Source organism: Gopherus flavomarginatus, chromosome 5 (assembly GCF_025201925.1).
Source record: "Gopherus flavomarginatus isolate rGopFla2 chromosome 5, rGopFla2.mat.asm, whole genome shotgun sequence".
NCBI lineage: Eukaryota > Metazoa > Chordata > Testudines > Testudinidae > Gopherus > Gopherus flavomarginatus.
The window spans coordinates 148332912-148358787 of record NC_066621.1 but is presented as its reverse complement, the minus strand read 5'-3'; the positions used below and the strand labels follow the sequence as shown (position 1 = coordinate 148358787).

Below are 25876 nucleotides of genomic sequence, written 5' to 3'. Positions count from 1 at the left end.
CTCCAGGCAGCCCAGACTTAGACACTGATACAGCGTGATGGGGCTTAGCACAATCCCCCCTCTGATCAGCATCTCCAGTTGGCTAGATTAGGCAGTTCCCTGCCTACCACAATGGCTTTTGTGGATCACATTCCAAAGCTTTGTTCTCTCCCCATCCACTGTCTATAGCCTGGTTGCCTAACTCGACTTTGAGGATCACAGTGTTGTTCCTAATTTTCTACACAACTAAATTAGACACTGTAATGCTCAGCATTGCAATGCCTAAGTCCCTTCAGGGGTTCCCCTCCTTTTACAAGGTGAGAAACTGAGGAACAAATTACCTCTCTTTCAAAGGTGCTGAACACCTGCAGCTCCGTGTGGCTTTAACAGGAGTTAGGGCTGCTCAGCACATCTCAACAAGGCCATAAGTGACTTGCCCAAAAGTCATAAAGAAAATGAGTAGCAAAGGTAGGCGCACAAGAACCCAGGCATCCTGCCTTAGCAAAATAAGTTTAACAAACACAAACTGTCAATCTAGCAACCATTTTTGTTCTTTCATTATGAGAATTATGGCTTTAAAATGTATTACAGCACTGGCAGATTAGAGCTGTGCTTTTTTGTCCCATCATTACTCTAATTTTACCTTTTCTTTTTGAAGCTCTCCAGTATCATTAGCTGCCAATTGGTACATTAGAGATTTGAAGAGAGCTTTGTCCTGGCCTTTAGAAGTTTTTAATAAGAGAAGAGAATTTTCCAGGATTTTTTTTGTGTGTGTAATGATCTACCACCACCAGGCAACAAGTATTAATTACACCAAAATGGTCTTGTTATACTCAAATTATAAAGTACTGCATATTATACTGAAAAAAGCCCTACTACAATTCAGGGAAATCTTAATGGTTTACTTGGTATATCTTAATCTATTTTTACAACCTGGGCATGTATTTGTAGGGTGGCAGTATCCACCTGGTGTGCCAGACACTCTCTCACATAGACAGACCCTAACTTGACAAGTTTACAGTCCGAGACTCCAAACCTGCGGAACACTTTTGTCCCAACTACTCATGCTTAAAGCGTGTGCATGTTTATGCCTAAGACAAGCAACAGGTGAAAACCTGGGGAAGAGCGATGGATTCTCACCACATACAATATGATCGCACATTGCAGTTGCTAAACATGGTCCAAACACATAGCACTTTGTCCAATGACCTTTGACGTTAATGGGGAAAAAACTCCTATTGACTTCAATGGGCATTTGAGCAAGCCCATGTTGAGACAATTCCTGCCTCACAAATTTCATAATTTGAGAAAATGGGACAAAAAGGAGAGGTAAATAAAACATTTATTTTAGAAATACCCATCAGCTATCCCTAGTTGGTCCCTGTGATAAAGGGTGGGGGAGGCGGGGGGAAAGAAAACTCCTGTTTGTGGACACCCTGCCAGCCAGCTAGCTATAAAATCCCTGTTAGTAGCTGCTCTCTACTTGCTTTACCTGTAAAGGGTTAAAAACAGCCCATAGGTAAAAAGAAGGGAAAGAGCACCTGAGCAAAAGAGCCAATGGGAGGGCTAGAACTTTTTAAAATTGGGAAAAAACTTCCCTTTTGTCTGTCGGTTGTTCTCTGGGGAGGGGGACCAAGCAGGATCAGGGCTGAAACTATTCTGTAAAAGCTTTAAACCTGGTATAAAAAATCATCAAATCATACCTAGAACTACTCATGAACCCCAGAGATGTAATTTCAGGAATGTCTATGGAAATGCGATTAGGGTTATTCCTTTTATTGCTTATTGGCTTGTGGACTCCTCTGTGCTAACCCCCACATCCTTTTGTTTTGCTTGTAACCTTTAAGCTGAACTCAAGAGAGCTAGCTGGATGCTTAATTTTTGTAACTGTTTCTTTTAAGACCTAGCAAAAACCCTACATTCCAGATGTATTTTCTTTCTTTTTGTGTTTAATAAATGTTACCTGAAGAACAGGATTGGGTTTTTTGTGTCCTAAGAGGGTTGTGCACGTTTAATTAGCTGGGTGGCAACAGCTGATTTCCTGTGTTTGCTTTCTGAGCTCTTCCCCAAGGGATGTGGTGTGTGAAAGGGCTTGAGGGTACCCCACAGGGAGGAATTCCCAAGGTTCTCAAAAGGGCGGGGGGTGGTGTTGCACTTGGGTGGTGGCAGCATCTACCCATCCAAGGTCAGAGAAAAGCTGTAATCTTGGGAGTTTAATACCAGCCTGGAGTGGCCAGTATTAATTTTTAGAATCCCTGTGGGCCCCAACCTTCTGCACTCAAAGTGCCAGACTGGAGAATGAGCCTCGGCAGTGCCATACCAAGCAATTAACTGGTAAATTTCTTACAGGTGTCAGTGTACTTAACTGAATATGCATCCTTGCCCTGCACCTCTAAAAATCAATGTACATTTCAGACATATTAAGTAGCATGAACTAAAGCTGCTTGAGGACCCTTAAGATTTGAGTACATGAGGTCATGGCAGAGGGTTAGAAGCAAGTGTTTTGCTGCATATGCTGCCCCTTGGGCTAATTCTAGGACCTAAGATCTTACTTTATCAGTAAAGGCATAATGGAAACAAGGCTGCAGATGGGCACAATGGAGACCATCGCAGATCCTCATTCCCTGAATTTGCCGACCTGCTAATGATTTTAGTTCCCTTAACACTGGGGTAATCTCATTTGTTACTAAGGGCTTGTCGACATGGGGACATTTGTTACACTAGTATAATTTAAGTGGATGCAGATTCTGGAGTAGAGTATAGTTTAAATTCCTTCCTAAGCGATAAGCTAAACCACAAAAAAGGTTCCTCTTAAACCAGAATAAGAGCATCCACAAGGGGGTGATACTCGTAACTACAGAAGTTTAAATTCACACCTTATGTTATATTGAATTGATTTCCCACAGACAAAGCCTCATTCTCTTAGTATTTTTTCCATGTATACACACACACACATCGCATAGCAGCAATTAAAATATATAATCCCCCCTAAAGATGCTAACTTAAACAATCCTGCATACATTGAATGACTCAGACTTTGGTCTTATGAAAACTGAGTTTTATAACACTTGTGGTTTTAAAAGGCAAGATGAAATGGATGAGAAACATATCCAGTCCTTGCAGTTTTGCAGACAACATTGAAAACACGTCAGAGCAAAATGATGTTTGTGTTGCTTTCCTGAATCTGCAGGTGTCCTGAAAGAAAACTGAGGTAGTTCACCCTCCGAGTTTATCTCAGTGCATGTTACACCTCTTATAATCACTTATAGATTTCAGCATCAGTTTAATAGGTAACAGTTTCAACATAAAGTTTAGTTAAAGTACTTATTCCAGGACTCCAAACTACCTTCCTAGCTACCAAACTGTTTCCTGTCTCAACTAGCTGCACAAGCCACCAGCTTCCCCAGCCAACTTCTACAGTGCAGATGTGCATTGTCAATATAAAATCTGAATGTATGGGCCAGTATAAAATGAGTTCATCTGGCACTAGGGTACTGAGTGTACCAATTCATCATATTTACTAGCATTTTTAAGTCAGGCTGCCAACATTTTTTCCAGTCTGCAGAATCCAGGCTCACAATTTAGACTTAGCTTGCAGTAGACTATGACCAGTCTAGCTATGCAAGTGAAAGGCATTATTTACTATTTAGCACTTCATCCAACCACAACAATGGATTGCATATTGATTTATGTAGTGCTACAAACACACACAGCACTTTACAAACACAGGTCCCAATCTTGGTGCTATTAAAGTCAGATTTTTACTGTTGACTTCTTTGGGATTAGGATTTAGCCCATATAGACACATTCTCTGCCCCAACTAATTTGTTATCTGAAACAAAGAGGACACTGGACTACCTATCTGGAGATAGCATGGGAATTATCGAGAAGGAGGGATTATATTTGAAGAAATGGAGGCTAAAGGGTTGGAAGGACGAAAGTATTTGTAAAGTATGACCCAGCCTACTCCAGGTGCAGAGGGCAGCATATCAAAAGGCACAATGTCAAGAATATGGAAAGGAGCAGAGGCATGGTAGCCCCTTGTTGGTCATGACCAGGAGCCTGGATACGAAGTGACCTGAGGCAGGAGGTCAGTGGAAGTACCCGCTGATGAGTAATGTTTGTAGCACAGGAAAGACAATTTCAGCTCTGGTATTTTTTAAAGAGATCTGAGCCAGGAAGCAGCATGGCCAGACAGGTTTTCGTCATTTCACTTTAACTACCATGTCAGGGCAGATAAGCCAAAACAATGACTGCGAAACACTTAAGATCAGTGACTGAGGCCATGTTACAAGAATTAAAACAAGAAAAATGTGAGGTCAGAATACTGCATTTTAATAGAATTCTTGCACTGAAGCAGAGTTTAAAGTACATAATGTCTTTACAAGAGGCACTTACATTTGAAATTGCTCCTTCAAGCTAAGCTTTGTTTACTGTCTAGCATTTGAAATATAATTGTAAATGCAGTTTCAAACAGACCCAGACTTGTATAACACATGCTAATCACTACAGAATAATGTGGCCTGTGATCTTTATTTGTAACACTAGTAATCATGATGCCAGGAAAGTTTTTTAGCTCTGCTCTCTGATATTTAAATGAATCTGTTTTTAACCATGCATAGATGCAGCAGTCTATTAGGAAAATATGAGCTAAGTAAGTATGGTGTATTTATATTTCCCCCCTACAGATTACAAAGATCATTGGTTACTATTTAAAAGCTGGCAATTGAATGATGGCAAAGGTCACTTTAGAGAAAATCCATATTTCAGTGGGTCCTCCTCTTCAACAACAAAGGTTGCTGTTCCAGTATAAAAGGCTTCTCCTGAGACTTCTACTACAACAGCGTTATAGTCACCACACTTTGCTTCCTGAGAAGAGAAAAGGTTTAGATTTTAAACTGAATTGGGGGGTGGGGGAAAGGAGGAGAGGGTGGGGGAGGGAAGAAGGGTGCTAATGTCAGGGTGCTCCCCTCCCCCTGCTCCTGAACCCCATTTCCATAGAACAGGGTGGAGGGGGAGGATGGGACACAACAGCTTGCTGGCAGCAGCAGCTGCTGTCTCAACTTGCTGATCTACTTAAAAAGGCAGTGTACTTAAGAGTGGGGTCAGCATACTTAAAAGGGGCAATGCACATCTCTCTTGCACACAGTGTGCATCTCTCTCTCTCTGTTATGCTGTGTCTCCTTCCTCCATTCGTGCTGCCTTGAAGAGTGTGAGGCTACATTAACAGCAATGTGTTGACCCTTGAGGGCTCACTCAATTGCTAGTTCATCATTTAGCAGCAAGGCGTTCCCTGGGAAAATATCCCACCCTCTTCCTCCACCACTCCAACCAAGCTTCACAATCATCATTGCTGTGTACAGTATTAAATTGTTTGTTTAAAACGTATACTCGGTGTGTGTATATACAGGTCTTTTGGCGAAAAAAAATTTCACTAAAAGACTTAACCCCATCCCCATTATTTCCAGCAATTCTTATGGGGAAACTGGATTAGCTTAACACTGTTTTGCTTAAAGTTGCATTTTTCAGGAACATATCTACAACATTAAGCAAGGAGTTACTGTAGGTAGCTAAGTACAATAAAATTGTGTCACTAATGGCATTGCTTCTCTGGGTGTCCCTCAGCTCTGACCAATTGCAGTTACAGTCACAGGGCTTTTGTTTACTTAGAGTCACTCGCAGATATAACCCACCTACATTGGAGGTCAGAGGTCAGCAGAGCTACATCAGTCAGGAGTATGTTTTTTCACACCTCTGACTGACTAGCTATGTCAATCTATCTTTTAAGAGTAGACCAGGCCTTACCAAGCCACACTTTGATAATGGCTTCTGTTTGGCACAGGCCAAACTAGTTTGGCCTGAGCCATCAGCTAACAGGCAAGAAGGGTATAGCTGTTGTATAAAAGACTTGAAATAGTAGCCTATGACGACTTCTGCTGGGAGCTCCAGGAAGTCATGGCAAGTTAAGGAAAGGCTCCACTATTGCCGCATGAACAGAAATCACAGTTTAAGGCTGTGTTTACACCAGAGACCTTACACTGGCACCCATGCAGCTGCGTCGCTGTAAGATCTCTTGTGTAACTGCTCTAGGATGATGGGGAGAGCACTCCCGTTGACATAATTAAACCATCCCAATGAGCAGCAGTAGGAGAAGCTCTCCCGCCGACATTATATATATATATATATATATACACACACACACACATATACACACACACACACACAGAGGAGAGAGAGAGATACCTATCTCCTAGAGCTGGAAGGGACCCTGAAAGGTCATCGAGCCCAGCCCCCTGCCTTCACTAGCAAGACAAGTATTGATTTTGCCCCAGATCCCAAGTGGCCCCCCTCAAGGACTGAACTCACAACCCTGGGTCTGGCAGGCCAATGTGCAAACCACTGAGCTATCCCACCCCCTGTGCACAGCACCACTTGTGCTGGCAAAACTTAGTCTCTCAGCCATGTGTTTTTTTTCAGCCCCCTGAACGACATAAGTTTTACCGACACAGGTGGTAGTGTAGACATGGCCTAAGACCATGGGGTTTGCTTATTGGTTTAGTTAATCAATAGTTTTGCACTTGAAATGAAACAGCAGTTACCTGTGGCAGGTCTGCCTCAGACATATGGCTCCTTCCTTCTCCTAGCCCAATAGCTGTTGGGAAAATGTTTCTGATATTCACGAGCTTTCCCATCCCAAGTTCATCCCATTTGCCTTCTTCCAGTGTATGCAGCCTCTTATGTCTCTCCTGACTTGTCATTCAACTGAACCCATCTTCTCTGTAAATCAGACCCACCGGCCCACATTGCTGGTGCTCTTCACTCAACTCCTTCCAGTGTGGAAATCTTTCAGCTGTAACTATATTAAAGCCATACAAATATTGCCCTGCTCTGATGAGAAGCCTTTGTATATACTGCGCAAAACTGCACACTTTCCCCTGATTTTCCCTTCAAGCTCATCTCTGATCTGGTGTTGGCGGTGACCCCCAAGTCTCTTTCAGCAGTACCACTTCTTTGATTTGTCACACTTCATGTCTGTTTTGGATTATTTCCCACCCCCCATCTGTATTACTTTTTGCCAATGTTCCTAATTATTTTAGGTCTCTGAATTATTCACCCATCCTCAGCTCCTTCCAATTTTCTATCATCCGTGAATTTAATCACCATACTGTTTATTCCTTTCTGTACAGCCTGTGATCACAATGGAAAGATTACTGCATCAGGTGAATCTTCATCCCCATTTATCCAGAACACACTGCTCTCCTACACAATTTGTCAAGACTTGCAATCTCTGCTCAAAACAGGCCCAGGACTGAACCGATAGGGGATGCTACAGATCAAGTGACTATAGTGGCAGAACTGTTTGTAGATGCACTATGACTGGTTTAAGCCTGTGCTGTTAGTTCCCTCACTGGCACGAGTACAAAATTCACAAAAAACACCTGAAAAATACACAGAAAAGAAGAGGTTTGCTGCTTGCCTTCACGGCTTTCCCAGTGAATAAGGAACCAGTTGTGCTGCTTCTAAAGGTTCTGGTCTGGTTCAGCTGGATGAGACCCTTATGGTATTGTAAGGCAATGCGCGCAGTTACTCCTGAGCCTGTAGGACTTCTGTCGACCTAATTTAAAAAAATAAAAATAAACTAATGAACCTTTTATCTTTTACCATAAAAGGAGACACTCCCCTCCCCCCGCCCACTACAGTCCATATCATTACAGACATTTCCTAGCTCTGGGGTTCTGCAAATAGACAGGGTGAGAGAAGAACAAAAACGAAGTGGGTTCTGGTACTTTTAGACTGATTCTGTTTGGCAAAATACTAGGAGTGAGGGATCCTAGTTTGACAATATTCATAATTACTACTCAAGTATTAAAACTTCATGTTACTTTCAGGTCTGTAACACTTGCAGATAATCACTAACAGAATCTAGAACTAAATTCTCTCATCAATGCTTCTCAAAGTCGGTCCGCAGCTTGTTCAGGGAAAGCCCCTGGCAGGCCAGGCTCGTTTGTTTACCTGCCGCATCCGCAGGTTCGGCCGATCATGGCTCCCACTGGCCGCGGTTCGCTGCTCCAGGCCAATGGGAGCTGCACGAAGTAGCAGCCAGCACATCTCTCGGCCCGGGCTGCTTCCTGCAGCCCCCATTGGCCTGGAGCAGCGAATGGCAGCCAGTGGGAGCTGTGATCGGGTGAATCTATGGACACAGCAGGTAAACAAACCAGCCTGGCCTGCCAGGGGCTTTCCCTGAACAAGCAGCAGCCTGACTTTGAGAAGCACTGCTCTGGATCATTCCCATGTGACAGCTGGGAGAGTCCTTCCTACCAAACTCATGTTTAATCCTTAGTGAAAGCCTCTCTCACGTTTGCAGAAGTATTTACCTGCTTTCATTCTATAGTGAAATAATTTACGGTTAAGGAACAGACAACACTTCAAAGACAATGCCTTTGCAGCATAGCGAGAGAAGCAGCAGCTCAATTTAACTCATTCTTAATAGATACCCAGACCAGGGATTACGTATCTTGTATCCCTTAAAGTAGCATGTTTTCATACCTGTGCATCTGCAAACACACAGATGTTGGTTGTTGGTTCGTCACTAAATGCATCTTTTCCATCTGTTAATATAGTACCATAGAGGAAAGCAAGCTCTTCGTTGTCAGGGTGATGAAGTTTAAACTAGGAACAACACACAGAATGGATATACAGACACATACAATAATCAAATATTTTCAACTAAATTGCAGTAAGATTTTTACAAGATGACAAAAAGCTGGGCACACACAAGTATAAATGTACCAGCCTAACTACTCTTGGGCACATTTACTTCTACCCCACAGGTAACAAACTGATGCTCATTAGTGAGGACAGCAACTTCTTTATCTTGTGTTCACTTAAGACTACAGATATTGGGGAACTGTGGAATTTCCTGTGTGCAACTCAAACCCTCAGCTATTTCTTCAAGACTCGGCTTCACTGATTTCCTAAGCTCTGTTCAAGATGCATTTTTCAGGTCTAACGTTTGCTTGACTACAAACCATCAGTGTGTTGTTGTTGCCTGGGGCTGTACAGGGATGTGTGCGGTGAGTGAGAGGTGGACACGCATAAACAAGACAGACATTTAAGCAGCCTACAGTAGACATTCTGGTGCTCCTGAAGTCATTAAGAATATATAAATACAAAATTCAAAACTAAAAATATGCTAATATTACACTTTTTAGTAAGATCAATCATGCAGAAGGCACGACAGTATAGTAGACTGGCAACAGTAACCCCAGAGTCCTCAGCCGTGGCTCTGAATTTGGATTAGGGCTGGTCTACACTAGAATGGCTACAGTGGGGCAGCTGTACCGATACAGCTGTGCCACTGTAGCTGCTAATGAAGACACTCTATGCCAGCAGAAGACAGTTCCTCCTGTTGGCATAATTACTCCATCTTCCCCAGCAGCGGTAGCTGTGTCGGCAGCTTTTTCACACCCCCGAGCAACTTAAATTATACTGAAGTAAGCGCAAAAGTGTACAAGCCCTAACTAAACTGTAAAACTACATAAACAGGGCAAGAACGGTCACACCCACAAACACCTGAGAAAGTAGATTATGATATTTACTCTTTGCTGGAATGCTATACCTGGAATGTAAAACAATGTCATGAATAGTCTCCTAAGTAAGAAAAACCCTGCAGTACTACTGCTTTGTTAGAAAAGTATTTGGGGTATGTTGGAATCCTGCTATACCTGTCTCTTTACTGCTTCTGTTACTGTACTTGCTGCATCTGCAAGATCCTGAGTCTTTGAAGAACAAACATCTAATCCCAACCTCTCAGCACTGAGAAAGGCATAGAAAGCACCGCCATATCCAATATCGACCACCACCTTCCCATGCCCAGGAACATCAACTGTCACATCTAAACAGAAAAGGAGAGGGAGGGAAAGCAAATAGAATGTGCATGAACATAGATGGGTAACATTATCTCCCCGGTCCACCCCTCAACCCCCCAACATGGGAAACCAAATAGTGTACTAATTCACACCCCAGTGCAATGTTGCTCATTTTAATGCAACTGTTAGCAGAGTAACAAAGATAATTTTTTGTAGCACTTTGACATCAAAGGATAAAGAGAGGTAAGTGCTAAGTCTTATAAGAGCCTGATCCAACTTCCGTTAAAGTCAATGGAAAAAACTCTCCTGCTAAAATCCACAGGTCAGATTGGGTTCTAAATCAAGGAACAATTTGTCCAACTATACAGACTGTACTTTCTAAACTAGAAGTATCAGATTTTTTTTTTAGACCATTTATCTCATGCTTATTAATGAAAAACAATGCAATCCGATTCTATCAATTCAGCAGGATTCTAACACACACAGTAGGGTAAGTCAGCTTAATTATAGTGTCAGATTTACTTTGAAGTGAGATATAAAGCTAGGTGCTAAAGCAAGAGTGGCACAGAACTCTACAGGAAAGTCAAGGAACACGATGCTAGAAATCATGTCATGAGTTTCAATCATTAGAAAAATTAAAATACTCAAACCAAAAAAATAAATGGCAGTGAGTAGACTAGATTATTAGATGCAGCTATAAAATGGGTACAAGGAGTCTTGGAAAGGAAAGGATGCTGGAGGGCAGAAAGCGGAACAGCTAAAGGAATTAATGCAGTAGCAAAATGAAAAGGCAAAATGCAGGAAACCATCAGACTGAAGAGTGTGGGTGACTCCTAGTGTACTTACAGAAGCGGAATATGGTTATGCAATAGTGAAGACACAAATTTGGGATAGCATATCATCCTAAAATATCGCAGGTATTGTGAAGTCTCTAATCTAGCCGAAGTTCTGCTCTTTGGTTACTTAATAAAGGTTCTCAGAAACATTAGGTAGCCCATCTGCACAGAGCCCTACAAAGCAGAGTTCTTCATCCTCTCGACCTGGGCACCAATTTCAACATCGGGCAGATCCACAGTTAGGTCTATTCTTCTGTGGAGTCAAAAGTAAGTACAGACTTCATTAAAATCCCCCTCTTTAGACCAAAACATTCACCTGCCTGCCCCCTTCTCACCCTTAATGAGTGGAGTGTACAAAGTTAAAAACAAATCATTCCTTTGTTTTCTGGAGTGATCTCAGTAAGTGGCAAAGAGTCCTGTGGCACCTTATAGACTAGCAGACGTATTGGAGAATGAGCTTCCGTGGGAGAATACTCACTTCGTCGGATGCATGCAAAATGGCTATTCTCACACGAAAGTTCATGCTGCAATACATCTGTTAGTCTATAAGGTGCCACAGGACTCTTTGCTGTTTTTACAGATCCAGACTAACAAGGCTACCCCTCTGATACTCAGTAAGTGGTATCTTCTTAACTACCCTCAGTTCAAGAGGCTGCAATATTGGACAAGCATCCTCCTTCAAACTACTATGTTTACACAGTCTTAAACTACCCAATCTGATTCCCACAAATAAGGATGCACTGTGTTTTTCAGAATTGAAGGCTGCCAGCCCAATATGGTCTCAGGGGCAGCAACATGCAGGGCACAAACTACAATCCTTTGTGCAGAAAGCCTGTTGGCTGCCAGAGCTGTGCCACGCTCTTTGACACTGAAACTTGCTTCCGAAGTCAAGGGGCCAGCACACATGCTTGAAGCTGGTTGCATGAGAACCAAAGCACCCGAAACAGCCCTCCGTAGGTGCTGGAACTAAGGGTGCAGCAGCACTCCCAGCTTCAAATGGTTTCCCTCATATACAGGGTTTACCATTGGGTTCAATAGCTTTCAGCACCCCCATTGTTCCTGACCCCTCTGCAGTGTGTGGAAAGGGGCTAGGTGAAGGCACGTGGGCCCCACATCGCTCACTGACCAAGGTGTGGAGCTACATCACATTCACACCCAGAGCCTGGGGGAGACACGGGGAAAGCCAGAGCAGGTTGAGCGGTGTAAGTCATGCACACAGCCATCACTCTCAGCCGTGGGGGCCGTACAGTCGAGGGGGGTGAGAACAGGGGCACCCTTCCCCACGGGATGGGGGCCCCACCGAAGGGGGCTCGGGGATCACACGGACAAGGGGCACCCGCACCACTACTGGGGGCTCACAGACAGGGGGCCAGGCTCTCGGGGGTCACACAGACAGGGGCTCCCCGCCCCCCGGGACAGGCACCAGGGGTCTCCTCCCAGGCAGGCGGGCGCCGGCCGGTACCTGCGGCGGCGGCGAAGGCGGGCACGCTGTGGAAGCGGACGCGGCTGCCGCTGCGCTGCCCGTCCCAGGGCACGAAGGCGGTGACGGGCCCGCAGGGGCAGTGGATGGTGACCGCGGTCTCGGGGCGGCGCGGCGCCGGCACCAGGCCGCCGTCCAGCGCGAAGCGGCCCAGCGCCAGCACGGCGTGGCCGCACATGGTGCTGTAGCCCTGGCCGTGCAGGAAGAGCGCGCCCAGCTGGGCGGCCGGCAGCTCGCTGGGCACCAGCACCGCCGCGTACATGTCGCGGTGCCCGCGCGGCTCGCGCACCAGCAGCCGCCGCACGTGGTCCAGCTCCGCGCCCATGTGGCGCCGCCGGGCCAGCAGCGTGGGGCCCGCGGGGCCCGGCTCCAGCCCGTCCGGCACGATGCGCAGCGGCTCCCCGCCCGTGTGCATGTCCACCACGCGCACCACCAGCTGCGCGCCTGGCGGCAGCCAGCCGGGCGCCGCCATCACAGCGAGGCGGCCACGCCCACGCGGGGCGGAACCCATGGAGCCTGGCGGGTCGAGGCTGGCCTCGCCCAAATAAGCGGTGTCCCGTGACGTCATCAACTAAAGGGGTGGGGCTTGCGCAGTAACCACGCCCATCAGGGTGGGAGTGCGACAAAGCGGGCCCCCATTGGGGAGGGCCGGGGAAACATCGCCCAACCGGGCGAGAGTTCGCAAGGGGATCCGCCTCCAGGTAGGCGGGGCTATCCTGGCCGCACCCACACGCGAGAAGGGGGTTGTGAAACCCCGCCCCCAAGAGGGGCGGAGTCAGCCCGCTAGTGCCACATTGAGGAGACGGAAGGAGGAAGTGACGGAGACGGTCGGAGTGGAGTCCCGCCTCCCCCCACCCCGGGAACCCGGAAGCGGTTGTTGGTGCGCTAGGGGAGCGATCCGGGGTTGGGCCCTGCTGCGGCAAGATGGGTGAGCGCAGCCCCCCGGGGTGACCGTGACTGGGCCGGGGCCCCTCCCCCGCGTTGGGAGGGTCTGTTCCGTCCCGTTCCTCTCCGGGCAGTGATCCCTGTCCCGGGGTCAAGGCAGCTTCCCCTTGGAGCTGGGGGGGGATGCGGGATGCCTGGGAGCTGGAGGGGGGGAAGGGGTGTGTGTGTGTGGAGGGGGATGTCTCGGAGCTGGAGGGGGGGAAGGGGCGTGTGTGTGTGTGGAGGGGGATGTCTCGGAGCTGGAGGGGGGGAAGGGGCGTGTGTGTGTGTGGAGGGGGATGTCTCGGCGCTGGAGGGGGAGAAGGGGCGTGTGTGTGTGTGGAGGGGGATGCCTCGGCGCTGGAGGGGGAGAAGGGGCGTGTGTGTGTGTGGAGGGGGATGCCTCGGAGCTGGAGGGGGGGAAGGGGCGTGTGTGTGTGGAGGGGGATGCCTCGGAGCTGGAGGGGGGGGAAGGGGTGTGTGTGTGTGTGGAGGGGGATGCCTCGGCGCTGGAGGGGGGGGGAAGGGGTGTGTGTGTGTGTGGAGGGGGATGCCTCGGAGCTGGAGGGGGGGGGAAGGGGTGTGTGTGTGTGTGGAGGGGGATGCCTCGGAGCTGGAGGGGGGGAAGGGGTGTGTGTGTGTGGAGGGGGATGCCTCGGAGCTGGAGGGGGGGAAGGGGTGTGTGTGTGTGGAGGGGGATGCCTCGGAGCTGGAGGGGGGGAAGGGGTGTGTGTGTGTGTGGAGGGGGATGCCTCGGAGCTGGAGGGGGGGAAGGGGTGTGTGTGTGTGTGGAGGGGGATGCCTCGGAGCTGGAGGGGGGGAAAGGTGGAGATGCCCAGTTTGCTGCTGACTCCCAGTCCAGCACCCTCTGCTACATCCCACTCTGCAACACCTTCCCTGCGTCAGAGAAGCCGCTGAAGGGCCCCGCTCCTGCCCAGGGGACCACGAATGTGGACACCTATGCAGAGCCCCACCTAAATCAGGGTCTGACTCTGGTCATGGGTCCAGCTGTGTGATTCTCCTTGCAGAATTGGGACCACAGAGATTAGTTTGAGCCTAGAACTCCATTTCTTAAGTACAGTGCAACAAATTGTTTCACCTGCTTTGTTGTTGCATCTCTAGTAACGTGATGTACTACAGTGTTGCAACTCTTGTATTTTTAAAAGCTGTAGATATCCAGCCAGCCTGCATTGGATTGTATTGTGGGAGAACGGTACAATATATAAATGCGTCAGCTGAAATCTATGGAGAGTGTGGGGTAAGTGTTGAATTCCGACAAGACTCTTGTATTTGTGAAAGAGATCTAGGCCCTGATCTTGGCCTGTGATGTGTTTTCTTCTGTGTCACATACAAAGGAGGCATAAATTGTCTAAACCATCTGTATGGGAGTCCTGTGATAGGGGAATTCCAAGGTGGCGTAGCAGGTAGTATGCCTTTCCCATGCCTTCCTTATTTCCCTTGAGATTGGAGGGTGCTGAGGGAGGGAAGCTGGGGTGCATTGTGCTCTGGCAGTGCCTGGTTGGGAATTTCCAAGGCTGAAGCTGATGCTCTAAGTTGCATGAGGCTGGAATCTGGAGCACAAAGGTCGTGTACAATTCAGGCTGCATTAGATGGTGATGATTGTATTTCTGTGGTGCATAGGAGTCTTAGTCATGGCCTAGGACCCCATTGTGCTAGGCGCTGTACAAACCAGACCAAAAAGACAGTGACTGCCTCCAAGAGTTTGCCATCTAAGTATTAGTAAGGCTAAAATTTTATCACGGTTATTTTTAGTAAAAGTCTCAAGCAGGTCACTGGCAATAAAAATTTCACAGAGCCTGTGACCTCATAGACTTTAAGGTCAGAAGGGACCATTATGATCATCTAGTTTGATCTCTTGCACAATGCAGGCCGCAGAATCTCACTCCTCTACACACTCCTGTAACAACCCCCTAACCTGTATCTGAGCTATTGAAGTCCTCAAATTGTGGTTTAAAGACCTCAAGGTGTGGAGAATCCTTCAGCAAGTGACCCATGCCCCACGCTGCAGAGGAAGGTGAAAAACCTCCAGGGCCTCTGCCTTCTGTTCTCTGGATCAGCTCTAGTTACAGGCCTGTCTGTTCTACTCAGTAAGGAGTCCACAATCACGTATATCTGCCTTTTCCTAGTGATGGTGCAATTCTCCGGTCGATCCCCTATTCCCTCTGGCTGCAAGTCCTCTTGATTCCTATTGTCCCTTGCAATCCTCCGCAATCCATCCCATATCCTCTGGGGCTCATGTTTGGTGTTATCTCCATTGACTCTTCCCTTCTTCCTATAGGACTAGCTGCTCTTCCCTGCTCTCCCACCTTCAGTGACCACCTGCTGTGCCCCTTCATTTTCCAGCTCTGCAAACCTGTACCTGAGCTCTATTTCTCCTTCACTGGCCTGTCTTTTCCTCTCCCTGGTTCTCTTAGTCACATGCTTCCACTGTCCACTTTCCTCCCCCAGCAGTCTCCCCTCAGAATTCTTTGGTCCTGCTTCCATCTGCAAGTCTGAACTTTTCCCTTCAGCCTCCTCATGCCTTTGCTCCATCAGCCACGTGAGCCCCCTTCTAAACTCAACCAGAGTTTCCACCTGCATTTCCAATCCTCAGATCTTTTCTTCCATCAGCTCTATCAGGCGGCACTTCATGCAGACAAAACTTTTTTCAGGTACCGTCTCCAGGATCATGTACATGCCGCAGCTTCCACATCCAGTCATCTTCATTGTGTCTTCCACTGCTGCCTCTGTGTCAGTCATAGCCTTCCCACCTAAAACCTGTCAGTCCAGGAAACACAAACCAAACCACCACCACCCATAGCAAAACAAACCCCCAGTGGGTGCCAGAACACTGGCAGACCACCACCCACTCCCTTCACTAGCCTGTCTATTCCTCTTTCTAGCTCTCTTGGTCTTCCCTGCAAACTCCCACTGAAACTCCCGTTTACAGCTCTGTTTTCTGGTTCCTGTACTGCTGCAGCTGTCCATTACATTACTAAAAATAACCAGGGGGCAGGGCTAGGTAGGGGGGAGGACTGGAATCCCATGGGGGGAGGACTGACAGGTAGAGTCCACCGCCATGGCAGGGAGCACAGCCCTGGCTCCAGCAGCCGCAGTGGGGGTGCAGCCATGGGGGGCCACACAGCCCCCACTCCAGAGCTGGCTGCAGCTGCAGGACAGTGGTGTGAGAACTGCAGCCCCCACTGCAGCCTCCGTTGAGCCTGGGATGCCGTGGGGCAGGGGTGTACAGCCCTGGCTGCAGCCCCTGCTAAGCCTGGGACGCTGCAGGGCTGGGGCATGCAGTCCCAGCTGTAGCCTCCATCAAGCCCAGGACGCCATGGGGCTAGGGCACATGGCCCTGGCAGAAGCTGCAGGGTTGGGGCTGCAGGTTCCTGGTTTCAGCTAGCCCCAGTTGCAGGGCAGGGGCACGCAGTCCTGCCTCCTCCTAAAGTCACAGAGGTCCGGTGAAGTAACGGAATCAGTGATCTCTGACTAAATCATAGCCTTAAGTATAAGACAAGTGACAACAGATTGATACAGACAAACAGACGGGAGTGCAAGGAAACTGAGGCAGCATTGATCAGCATGCTAATCAATGGTCTTAGCACACCGAGTGGCCTGACTGTTGTCAAGTTTTTTATAGATATCCCAGTAAAGGAGAGTTTTTAAGGAGAGATTTGAAGGAAGATGTTTACAGGGAGCTCCTAAGCATAAGGAGCAGCATGGGAGGAAGCACGTAGGTGTTCTTTTAAGATTTCCCAAGGTGATGATGGAGGCTGACATCTTAGGCCCATCAGAGGAGGGAGCAGACATCTCGATAGCAAAAAAGAGCTGGGGAAAGGCTGTGAGGGGCCTTGAAACACAAGTAGTTGATGTTTGGTGTGATAGAGAAGGGGGAACCAAGGAAGAGATGCAAAGAGAGGGGTGACATAGTCAAACGACATGCTTGGGAAATAATCTTAATGGCAGCAGCAGCGTTTTGAATGGGTATAAGACATTGTGTCAAGACAAGAGAAAAAGATGTTGCAGGAGTCAAGACATGAGATGATGGGGACCTGGATACGTGTTCTAATCATGTGAATTGACGGAAAGGGCCATATCTTAGAGATGTTATGTAGGAAAAAAAATCAGCAAACTTGGGGCACAGCCTCGCTGTGAAGACCTAGAGTGGTTCCCAAACTTTTTACTAAGGCGACCCACCAGATGCATTTTGTCTTTTTTTTGTGACTCATCCAGGGTCCAAATTCATGGAGGGGAGAAGCCAAAAATCATTCGCCAGTATTCCTCGCTGCCTCCTTGCCCTGCTGATGGGGCACCAACCACCTGTAGCATCACTTTCCATGCCACCACTGCAACCCTAACAGTGGTGCAGAGGGGAGTCCCCAGAGTGGGGAACGGAGGGACACTGGAGAGAGAGCCTGCTCTGCACTCACCCTACAGTGGTGGCTCCTGTCCAGTGGAGCTGGGCCTGGGTCCCTGCAGCCTAGTGCATGGGATTGCAACAGCACTCAAGTTTGGCTTGGCTGCTCCTTCAAGCCTGAATGGTGCTGCAACCCCATGCACGAGGTTGCAATGCCTGGATCAGGCCCAGACTCTGCGGGACAGGAGCCACCACTGCGAGATGAGTGAGGTGTGGGCTCATTCTTCAACCCTCCTCCCTGCATGATGCCTGGAGGGGCAGCTCTGCTGAAGGTGGCAGAGCGCCCCCCGTGGCTTGCCGCCCCGAGCATGCACTTGGCGTGCTGGGGCCTGGAGCCGCCCCTAGGTGCCTGGGATCCACTGTTTGGGAAACATTTGACCTAGAGAGAGGTCTGAGTCAAAGAGGACATCTAGGTTATGGGCTTGAGTGCCAGGTGTGATGGTGGCATTTTCCCTAGTGATCGAGAAGGTAGGTAGGGGAAGCTTGGAGGAGAAGATTGAGCTCTGTTATAGCCATGTTGAGCTTGATGGCTAGACCTCTACAAGGAGATCTCAGAGACAGGCTGAGATTTTAGTTTGGACAGGAGTTTGATCTGGAATGGAGACATGGAGTTGAGAGGTAGATCTGTGAGTCATTGGTACAGAGATGGTAGTTGAATTTGTGTTTGCCTTACCTCTGGGTAATCTCAATAGCAAAGAGAGAGAAGAAAAGGGGACTAAGGACAGAGCTCTGCGGAACCACATCCCCCCTCCCAAAGCTGGAGGGAGAGGGAGGATACTCTGAAGGAGCCATTAGAAAGCTCGGAGGAGAACCAAGAGAGTAGAGAGTCATGGATGCCAGGGAAGGACAAGATTTCAAGAGGAGCACAGTTGACTAAGTGACGGACAGGTCAAGGAGGATGAGTACTGGTTTTGAGCTTTAAGGAAGAAGTCATAAGAGACTTTGGCGAGAGCAGTTTCAGTGGCGTGCAAGGGGTGGTAGCTAGATTGGAGAGGGTCTAGAATGGAATTGGAGGAGGAGAACTCCAGGCAATGGTAAACAGTGCATGCAATGAGCTTCGAGATGAAAGGGAGATGGGGCAGTAGTTAATGAAACAAACAGGGTTAAAGATGGGTGGGATTTTATACCATGCGAGAGACTAAAGCACATTTGTACTTTGAGGGGAACAAGCCAGATGAAAGTGAGAGTAAGGGATGGAATGAGAGTGGGACGAGTTTGCACAGGGGATGGGAACATTGGGGCAAGCAGAGGGCTGAGGGATTGAACCTCCTTTTAATTAGGTAAATTTATCAGCTCACACACTCCCTTTGATTGTTTTGTTGGGAGTCCAGTTAATCAGTTATTGGGTTTTCAGGCACTTGTAAATACAGTTTTGTGGTGCTGTTTTTGTAGGTTTGTCCGAGAGGACAGCGAACAGATGGTGATAAAATCTGTCGGGAGTGTACAGGATCTCCAGGGCATTATGACTGGCTATACCTTGGCTTTATGGCCATGCTTCCGTTGATTTTGCACTGGTTCTTCATTGAATGGTATTCAGGGAAAAAGAGGTAATAATCTTTTTATTTAATTTAAAAACAAAAAGGCCCATCATAAATGTGCATCATTCATACGAGAAGGCAAATTGAGTTGTGCTAAAGGAGTCATGCTATTGGGCAGGCAGATACACAGGCTGCTAATTTTCTGGGAACACCATGTGCTTGTGGAATTATTAATTTTCATTTTAGATCTGCAGTAATTACCGGGGCATAGTTCCTCCCAGATGGTCACAGTGCCCAGGAAATACCCTATACCCAACTACTTGTTTGAAATGCATTGAAGGAATCCTCACTGGTGTAGGAGGGAACGCTCACTTATGGCAGATTTTGGCCTAAACAGTATTACTACACCTTTCTAACCCCAGACAAGAAGATACTTAGGTGATAATGCTGACATAGCCTTTACTGTAGTATCATAGGTTTTGAATGCACTTCATAACAGCCTTATTAAAGAACATGGCTGTGTCCTGTAACTTCATGCTGTATAAATGTTTTACAAATGCCTGTTCAAAGTGGTGTGAAAACAGTATACTAAACACTTAATGTTTCATACTATAAACTCTCAACCCACTAAAATATGTCATTTTAACATGAGCTTTCAGCTCCAGTCAGAGTTTCACGCATCTAATTTAAAATGTTTGCCCTTTTATTTAAAAAACATATGTGGCAAGTTACTATGAAAATGAAAACTACCATTTATAAAAAATAGGTAACTTGGAAATGAATGCCTTGGTGATATCAAGAATGGTGCTTAGTTCTCACTTTGCCAGTGAATAAGGCACAGGGCTTTATAATGTTGCAATACTTAATATATAGTTTTGCTGAACAAAAAATATTCTTTCCGTGTTGTAGGAAGTTGTACAACTCTCACCTGCCTTGCATATTTTATCTAGACAAACGTGGTATGAATGTTAGTTTCGGAAGTTTTGATGAAGTACAGCTACACTTGTGCACTAAATAGTATGACTCAGATAAATAAGAGAAGATTATTTTCAGTGTCATGCTTATTTCAGTCTTCATGTTGTAATAACTGTGGCTTTGGCCTATCTTTCATAGTGAATTTAAACACAATAGACAGTTTAGAATTGAAAGAGTCTTTATACTTAGCGTTTGATATTTTTTTCCCTGTCGATAATCAAGTGGTATTAAAGAACCTTTTTCTTCCTCCCTCTACAGTTCCAGTGCATTGTTTCAGCATCTTACTGCCTTATTCGAATGCAGTGTTGCAGCAATAGTTACACTGCTAGTGAGTGATCCAGTAGGTTTTCTGTATATCCGTTCTTGCAAGGTAGTGATGCTTTCTGACTGGTATACGATGCTTTACAACCCAAGTCCTGATTACATTACAACTGTACACTGTACTCATGAAGCTGTCTATCCTCTGTGAGTATAAAGTCAGAGTATTTTTTATAAGTGCTATTTCACCATATGTATTTCAGGAATTTATAAGATGGGTTATGGTACTTTTAACCCTGAAATGTGGTCGTATTCTGCTAAGTTAGTAATTCTTGTAAGAAAGGAAATCTGCTTGCCAAAATGTACTTCATGTGCCCTGGATTCAGGAGAGCATCCCTATCCAGAGAAGCACTTAAGCACATGCTTAAGTGTTGTCTTGAATTGGGGGCTGTGTTTATATGGCACTTTAAAAATGGAATGCTGTAAGTGCTTATTAATTCTTTTATTGGCCCTTGTGTGAGAAATGGAAGGTCCTAGTGGTAGTCTAGACTTCAGTTTATTTGTGAATTTGCTTGTCTAACAGCAGCTTATACTAATTATAGGTGAACAGTAGTAATTTTGCCAGGTATTGGTAGAAATACATACTTTAAATTCTAAAGTTTGTATAGCTTTCAGCCAGAGGTAGAGATAGAAAAGCTTTACACTGAGTGCTGTTCTAGATGAAATGAGGATAGATCACGGAGGTCAGCTTAATCTATCCTTATTCTGAAATATAGCCATATGCCACTAATTGAAGAAAAAAATCAGAACATTCACAACCCTTCACAAACACTAAGTCAATCTTTCATCTAGTAGAGTGCGTCAATTTTCCTTTCTTCTGCTTATAATGTTAATTGTTCACAACTGTTTAAATGACTATGACTTCTTTAGAAATTCCTCTTTGAAGGTGCAGAATGTGAAAGGACTTATCTAACCCAGACCAGTGGTCTATCAAAACCCCTTTGAAGTCTTGTGACTCACTGAGCTTTCTCTTTTGTGCTGCTTCTTTAAAGCACCAGCATAGTGAATCATAATAAACCAGCAAGCCAACAATCTCTCTGACTAGCTTTACTGGCAGCGTTTTTGCACATTGCAGCATGCAGGCTCTTTGGGGGGAATTATACATATGTCCTAGGTAGTTTCACAAAGAACTCAAGTAATCTTACAATGGAGAGTAGCAACCTGTCCCTTTTAACATCTCCTAAATGAATGTGTCAACAAGCAGCCACGCAAGGGAGACTGTTAATGAGGGTTTAGGAGTACAGAGAATCTGTAACAGTGAACTTTGATGTATCTTCATTACACTTCAGGATGGAATTAAGGAACAGCTATAGATTTGGGTAACCTTTCAGAACTAACTTACATGTTGCTTCCACTTCCCTTGGGAGGCGGAGTGGTCTAGAGAGAGTGCTGTACTGTGAGTCAGGAAACCTGCAGTTTGCTCCCACCTCTGTCACTGCCTTTTGGTGTGACCTGTGGCAAGTCAGCTGAGCTCTCTGTGCGACTTTTTTCCCTCACCCTCTGTATAGACTGTAAGCTTTGTGTGTTTGTGTGTGTGGGGGGGTGCCTAACACGAGGCATCCTAGGCCTGTTAAAGCCTGTAGTTACTACTGCAATGCAAATAGTAAGTATTTTTTCCTTTACAGATACACCATTGTATTTATATACTATGCCTTCTGTCTGGTGTTGATGATGCTGCTCCGACCTCTCCTGGTTAAGAAGATTGCCTGTGGGTTAGGAAAGTCAGATCGATTTAAAAGTATTTATGCAGCACTTTACTTCTTCCCTATTCTAACTGTACTTCAAGCAGTTGGAGGAGGCCTGCTCTGTAAGTGTCTGTGTGTATGTGTGTCCTTAACAAAAACACCACCTTGCTCAGTGGACAAAGTATGTCCTTTTTTGCTTTGCTATACTAAAGCTATTGCATTAAATGTATAAAGAAACATTCATCAAAATTACCTTTGTTTAAATATCCACCCCCAGTGCTATTATAAAATTAATTACTCCACACAGCCATCTATTACATGAAGTAGCCCATCCCCCTCCCCTCTGCCCACACACACTTCTTAGGAAAACACTGACAAATCATGGAGCTGGTGTTGTAAATCAAAACTAGGGTTCCTTAGCCAATCACCTCGTAGCTGCCTTAGCAGAGCATGGCAGTATGTTATGTGTACTGTCCGTCTAGCTAAGATACCTATTTGCCTGCATACATACCTTTAAAACCACAGATGACTTTCGGACCTCCCCAAAGCAGCATTGGCCTCGCTCCCTAGATAGTAGGAGTGCTGTTCCAAGCTTCAGTGCAGTTCTGTACATCTAGCCTTCCAGAAGGAAATATTTTAAATACAAGGCAAGAATTAGCAAATGCTGAGGAATGCATTTGGAAAGCAGCGACAATGGGAGTCTAGAGAACACTCAAACACAGTCAGCAGCTCAAGAGAAAATTATTGTTGTCCTAAATTATTCTAAAAGCTGCTTGCCTGTGCCAATAGAAGAATGCAGAGCCTGGTTGTCAGATGCACTCAATGTATCTGAAAATCAAGCCCTCATTCACTTACAGCCAAATTGAGCGCTCTTGTGAAACCTGTAGACCGCTGCAGGGGAAGAGATCAGGGAAGCTGAGGACTGCCTCAAACTTGCTTACTGTCTTCCTCCTTTTTAAGGGGACGTGAAGAGGGGGTTTGTGGCTTCCAGACCTTGAGGAATCCATGAGGAGAGGCTGCCTCATGTGCTATTCCCTCCCTCCTGGGCACATGGTTCTGTGCCTTGCCTTGTACCCCTCAAAGGGGTGGGTGTGGACTGGAAGCTTATGCTGCATCTTAGTGGTATTAACTTAATCTATCTTTTCCAGCAGAAATACTCTGGTTTCAGAAGAGGTGGAAGCAAACTGGAAAATTTAGCTGTTCTTAGGCCCTTCCCCCTCCCCTGTCTCGAGTCCCAGCCTTATGCTATAAGCACAATGTGTGGGCTCCTATGTGAAGGTAGCATGTCACCATGCTGTCACTCAGCATGCAAGCTCCCATTCCAGCGCTTATGGGTGCTCTTCTGTCCACTTTTCTATTCACATTTGTGCTTTAGCTGGGGAGGGGGGAGCTAAAGGGTTATTAAACTTCAGTGATGCGTGTTAAAATGTACAGTACCTAATTAGAAATAGTATGAGAGAGGTCTATTAAAGCATGAATGATGTGGAGAAAGTGAATAAGGAATTATTTACCCCTTCACGTAACACAAGAACCAGAAGTCACCCAATGAAATTAATAGGCAGCAGGTTTAAAACAAAAAAAAGGTAGCATTTCTTCACACAGTTCACAGGCAATCTGTGGAACTTGTTGCGGGGGATGGGGTGAAGGTCAAAACTATAACTAAGTTTAAAAAAGAATTAGATAAAGTCGGGAGGATAGGTCCATTGAGGGGTGTTAGCCAACATGGTCAGGGACATAATCCCACGCTCTGGGTGTCTGTAAACCTCTGACTGCCAGAAGCTGGGTCTAGACAACATGGGATGTATCACACAATGAATTGCCCTGTTCTGATAGTGTCCAGTGCCAGATGCGTTAGAGAGAATGAATGGAAGGCAGGATACTGGGCTAGATGGATCATTAATCTGACCTAGTATGGCCATTCTTATGTAGAAATATGATCCTCTGGGCCTCGGAGATGGATTTTGAAACCTCTAGACCAGTGATGCTCAAACTGCACTGGTTCAGGACCCAAATTAGTGATCAGCATTCCCCAAAAGAGCCACAGTAGTGTGAATGACAGGGGAAATATTTAGTTTTTGGACATAAATTATTCTCACAGCAAATAAGTTGTTCACCTAGTAGAAGCATCCTGATTGGTTAATAATTAAACCGCACTGCGTTTTAATATCATGAGCTGCAGGATACACATTAAAGAGCCACTTGCGGCTCATGAGCCACAATCTAAGTATTACTGCTCTAGAAGGTCAAAAAGTAAACTTCCATGCTTGTCTATCTCTCATTCATACTGTAATGCACGATTGTTAAATTTCAAACCCAAGGGCTAAAGTAGGCTGGACTGATTCAGTGGGACAGTTACATCCATAGCAGTAGTTACTGTCTTCTGCTGAAATGTACTTAATGTGGTGGTGTGTTTCCCTCCCCCTAATACATGCAATGTTTGCCTTTAGATTATGCATTCCCATATATTATACTGGTGTTATCTTTGGTTACGCTGGCTGTGTACATGTCTGCTTCTGAAGTAGAGGTAGGTAGATATGTCTCTTCTGTTCTAGATTTTAAAATTTAATTTTGTCAGCAGAGGCTCAAGGGTGGACTGAGAAGTAAGATGAGGAACACTTCTAGAATATCAGGGTTGGAAGGGACCTCAGGAGATCATCTAGTCCACCCCCCTACTCAAAGCAGGACCAATCCCCAGACAGATTTTTGCCCCAGATCCCTAAATGGCCCTCTCAAGGATTGAACTCACAACCCTGGACTATGCTCAAACCACTGAGTTATCCCTCCCCTCTTTGTCAATGCATTATCAGATATCTCTGGCCCATGCTACAATATCTTCTGGAATACTGACTTGAGTGGAGACTGCTAGCTTGCCTTTCCTCATGTATTTGTCTGTACTCTTGTGCTTGTTCTAGGAATAAGCTTTTTTTCATTTTTGGCATATGAGTCCAGCTCAAGGAAACTAGCATGAACTGAGGATCCTTGATGCAACTCCCTCTCCCAGGGAGGACTAGGGAAAGATCATATAGAGTGACTAGAGTCAAATCATCATTCTCAGGCCCAATAGATTTTATATATAGTGCCTCCCCTTGCACTGTGCACAACCTCTCACTTAAGTGTCAGATACAATGTAGGTATGAAAACATTAACAACACTTTTTCTTTTACAAGTCTTTCAAAGATCTTCTTGTCAGGAAGAAAAGGCTTGTCGTTCTTTCTAGCCACTGGTTACTTCACGCCTATGGAATCATCTCTATTTCCAAACTGGAGAGACTTGGCCAGGATCTACCACTGTTGGCTTTGGTACCTGCACCTGCCCTCTTTTACTTACTTACTGCAAAGTACACTGAACCTTCGCGCATCCTTTCGGAAGGAGCAAATGGACATTAAATGTAACTTGTGCCAGCGCCCCAGTGAAATTGTCCCAGTAATATGGATTAAAGAATTCCAGTGCTTGTTATGCCCTTCAGCTCTTCTTAGACTAAAGTTGTCAATTCTGTACAAGACATTTTCTGGGTAAAACATCGCATAGAATCTAAGAGTAAGACTATGTAATCTTAGCTTCTCTAACTTCATGAAGGGCTTGTAAAAAATCAAAGTGGATAATGTCTTAATCTATATACATTTTTCACTATGTATAAATACTGGTGGCACATACCTTGTAATATGTTTTTTGTACCTTATTTATTTATTTCATAATGCCGTATATTAGCATCTGTTTGAATAAAGTAGCAAAATAGAGCTGTGGTTTTCTGGTAAAGTGTCTGGCTTCTGTCACCCCCTCACTTGGAACTACCGTCTCCCTAAAAATAAGAAGTTTGTGGAGAACACTCAGTGTCTAAAATTGCAGATGTAATTATGTACTAGCATTTAACTCACTAGAATCCCCTCCCTTACTCCTGCTACAGCCTCTTAT

At 45.9% G+C, this 25876-nt stretch overlaps 3 protein-coding genes across 7 annotated transcripts in view; 1 reads left to right on the top strand and 2 right to left on the bottom strand.

Annotated features, from left to right (window-relative positions):
• Window positions 1–4293: 4293 nt before the first annotated feature.
• On the bottom strand, window positions 4294–12648 carry L3HYPDH (trans-L-3-hydroxyproline dehydratase). Its single transcript, XM_050952692.1, has 5 exons — window positions 12147–12648; window positions 9705–9874; window positions 8527–8649; window positions 7457–7594; window positions 4294–4848 (listed from the first exon to the last, which is right to left on the bottom strand). The coding sequence occupies exons 1-5, from the start codon at window positions 12634–12636 to the stop codon at window positions 4723–4725; spliced, it is 1047 nt and encodes a 348-aa protein (XP_050808649.1). The 5' UTR covers window positions 12637–12648; the 3' UTR covers window positions 4294–4722.
• A 332-nt stretch (window positions 12649–12980) lies between these two features.
• JKAMP (JNK1/MAPK8 associated membrane protein) lies at window positions 12981–25701 on the top strand. Of its 4 annotated transcripts, none has more exons than XM_050952701.1 (7): window positions 12981–13092; window positions 14261–14346; window positions 18901–19055; window positions 20220–20426; window positions 21905–22086; window positions 24412–24488; window positions 25132–25701. In XM_050952701.1, exons 1-7 carry the CDS (start codon window positions 13089–13091, stop codon window positions 25348–25350), a joined length of 930 nt encoding a protein of 309 aa, XP_050808658.1. In that variant the 5' UTR covers window positions 12981–13088; the 3' UTR covers window positions 25351–25701. The 4 variants fall into 4 exon arrangements, with proteins under 4 accessions (XP_050808658.1, XP_050808657.1, XP_050808659.1 ...); XM_050952700.1 differs by having other exon boundaries at window positions 14255–14346; XM_050952702.1 differs by lacking the exon at window positions 12981–13092 and adding an exon at window positions 13135–13153 and having other exon boundaries at window positions 14255–14346.
• The window catches only part of LOC127050908 (coiled-coil domain-containing protein 175-like), a 57412-nt gene continuing 53637 nt past the window's right edge, over window positions 22102–25876 (bottom strand). The window contains exon 21 of one of the 2 annotated variants that reach the window (XM_050952575.1): window positions 22102–22582. The gene's annotated coding sequence lies outside the window, so the exon portion shown is untranslated. Of the gene's footprint in view, window positions 22583–25684; window positions 25764–25876 lie in introns of those variants that run through there. The other variant, XM_050952573.1, reaches the window with a different exon arrangement.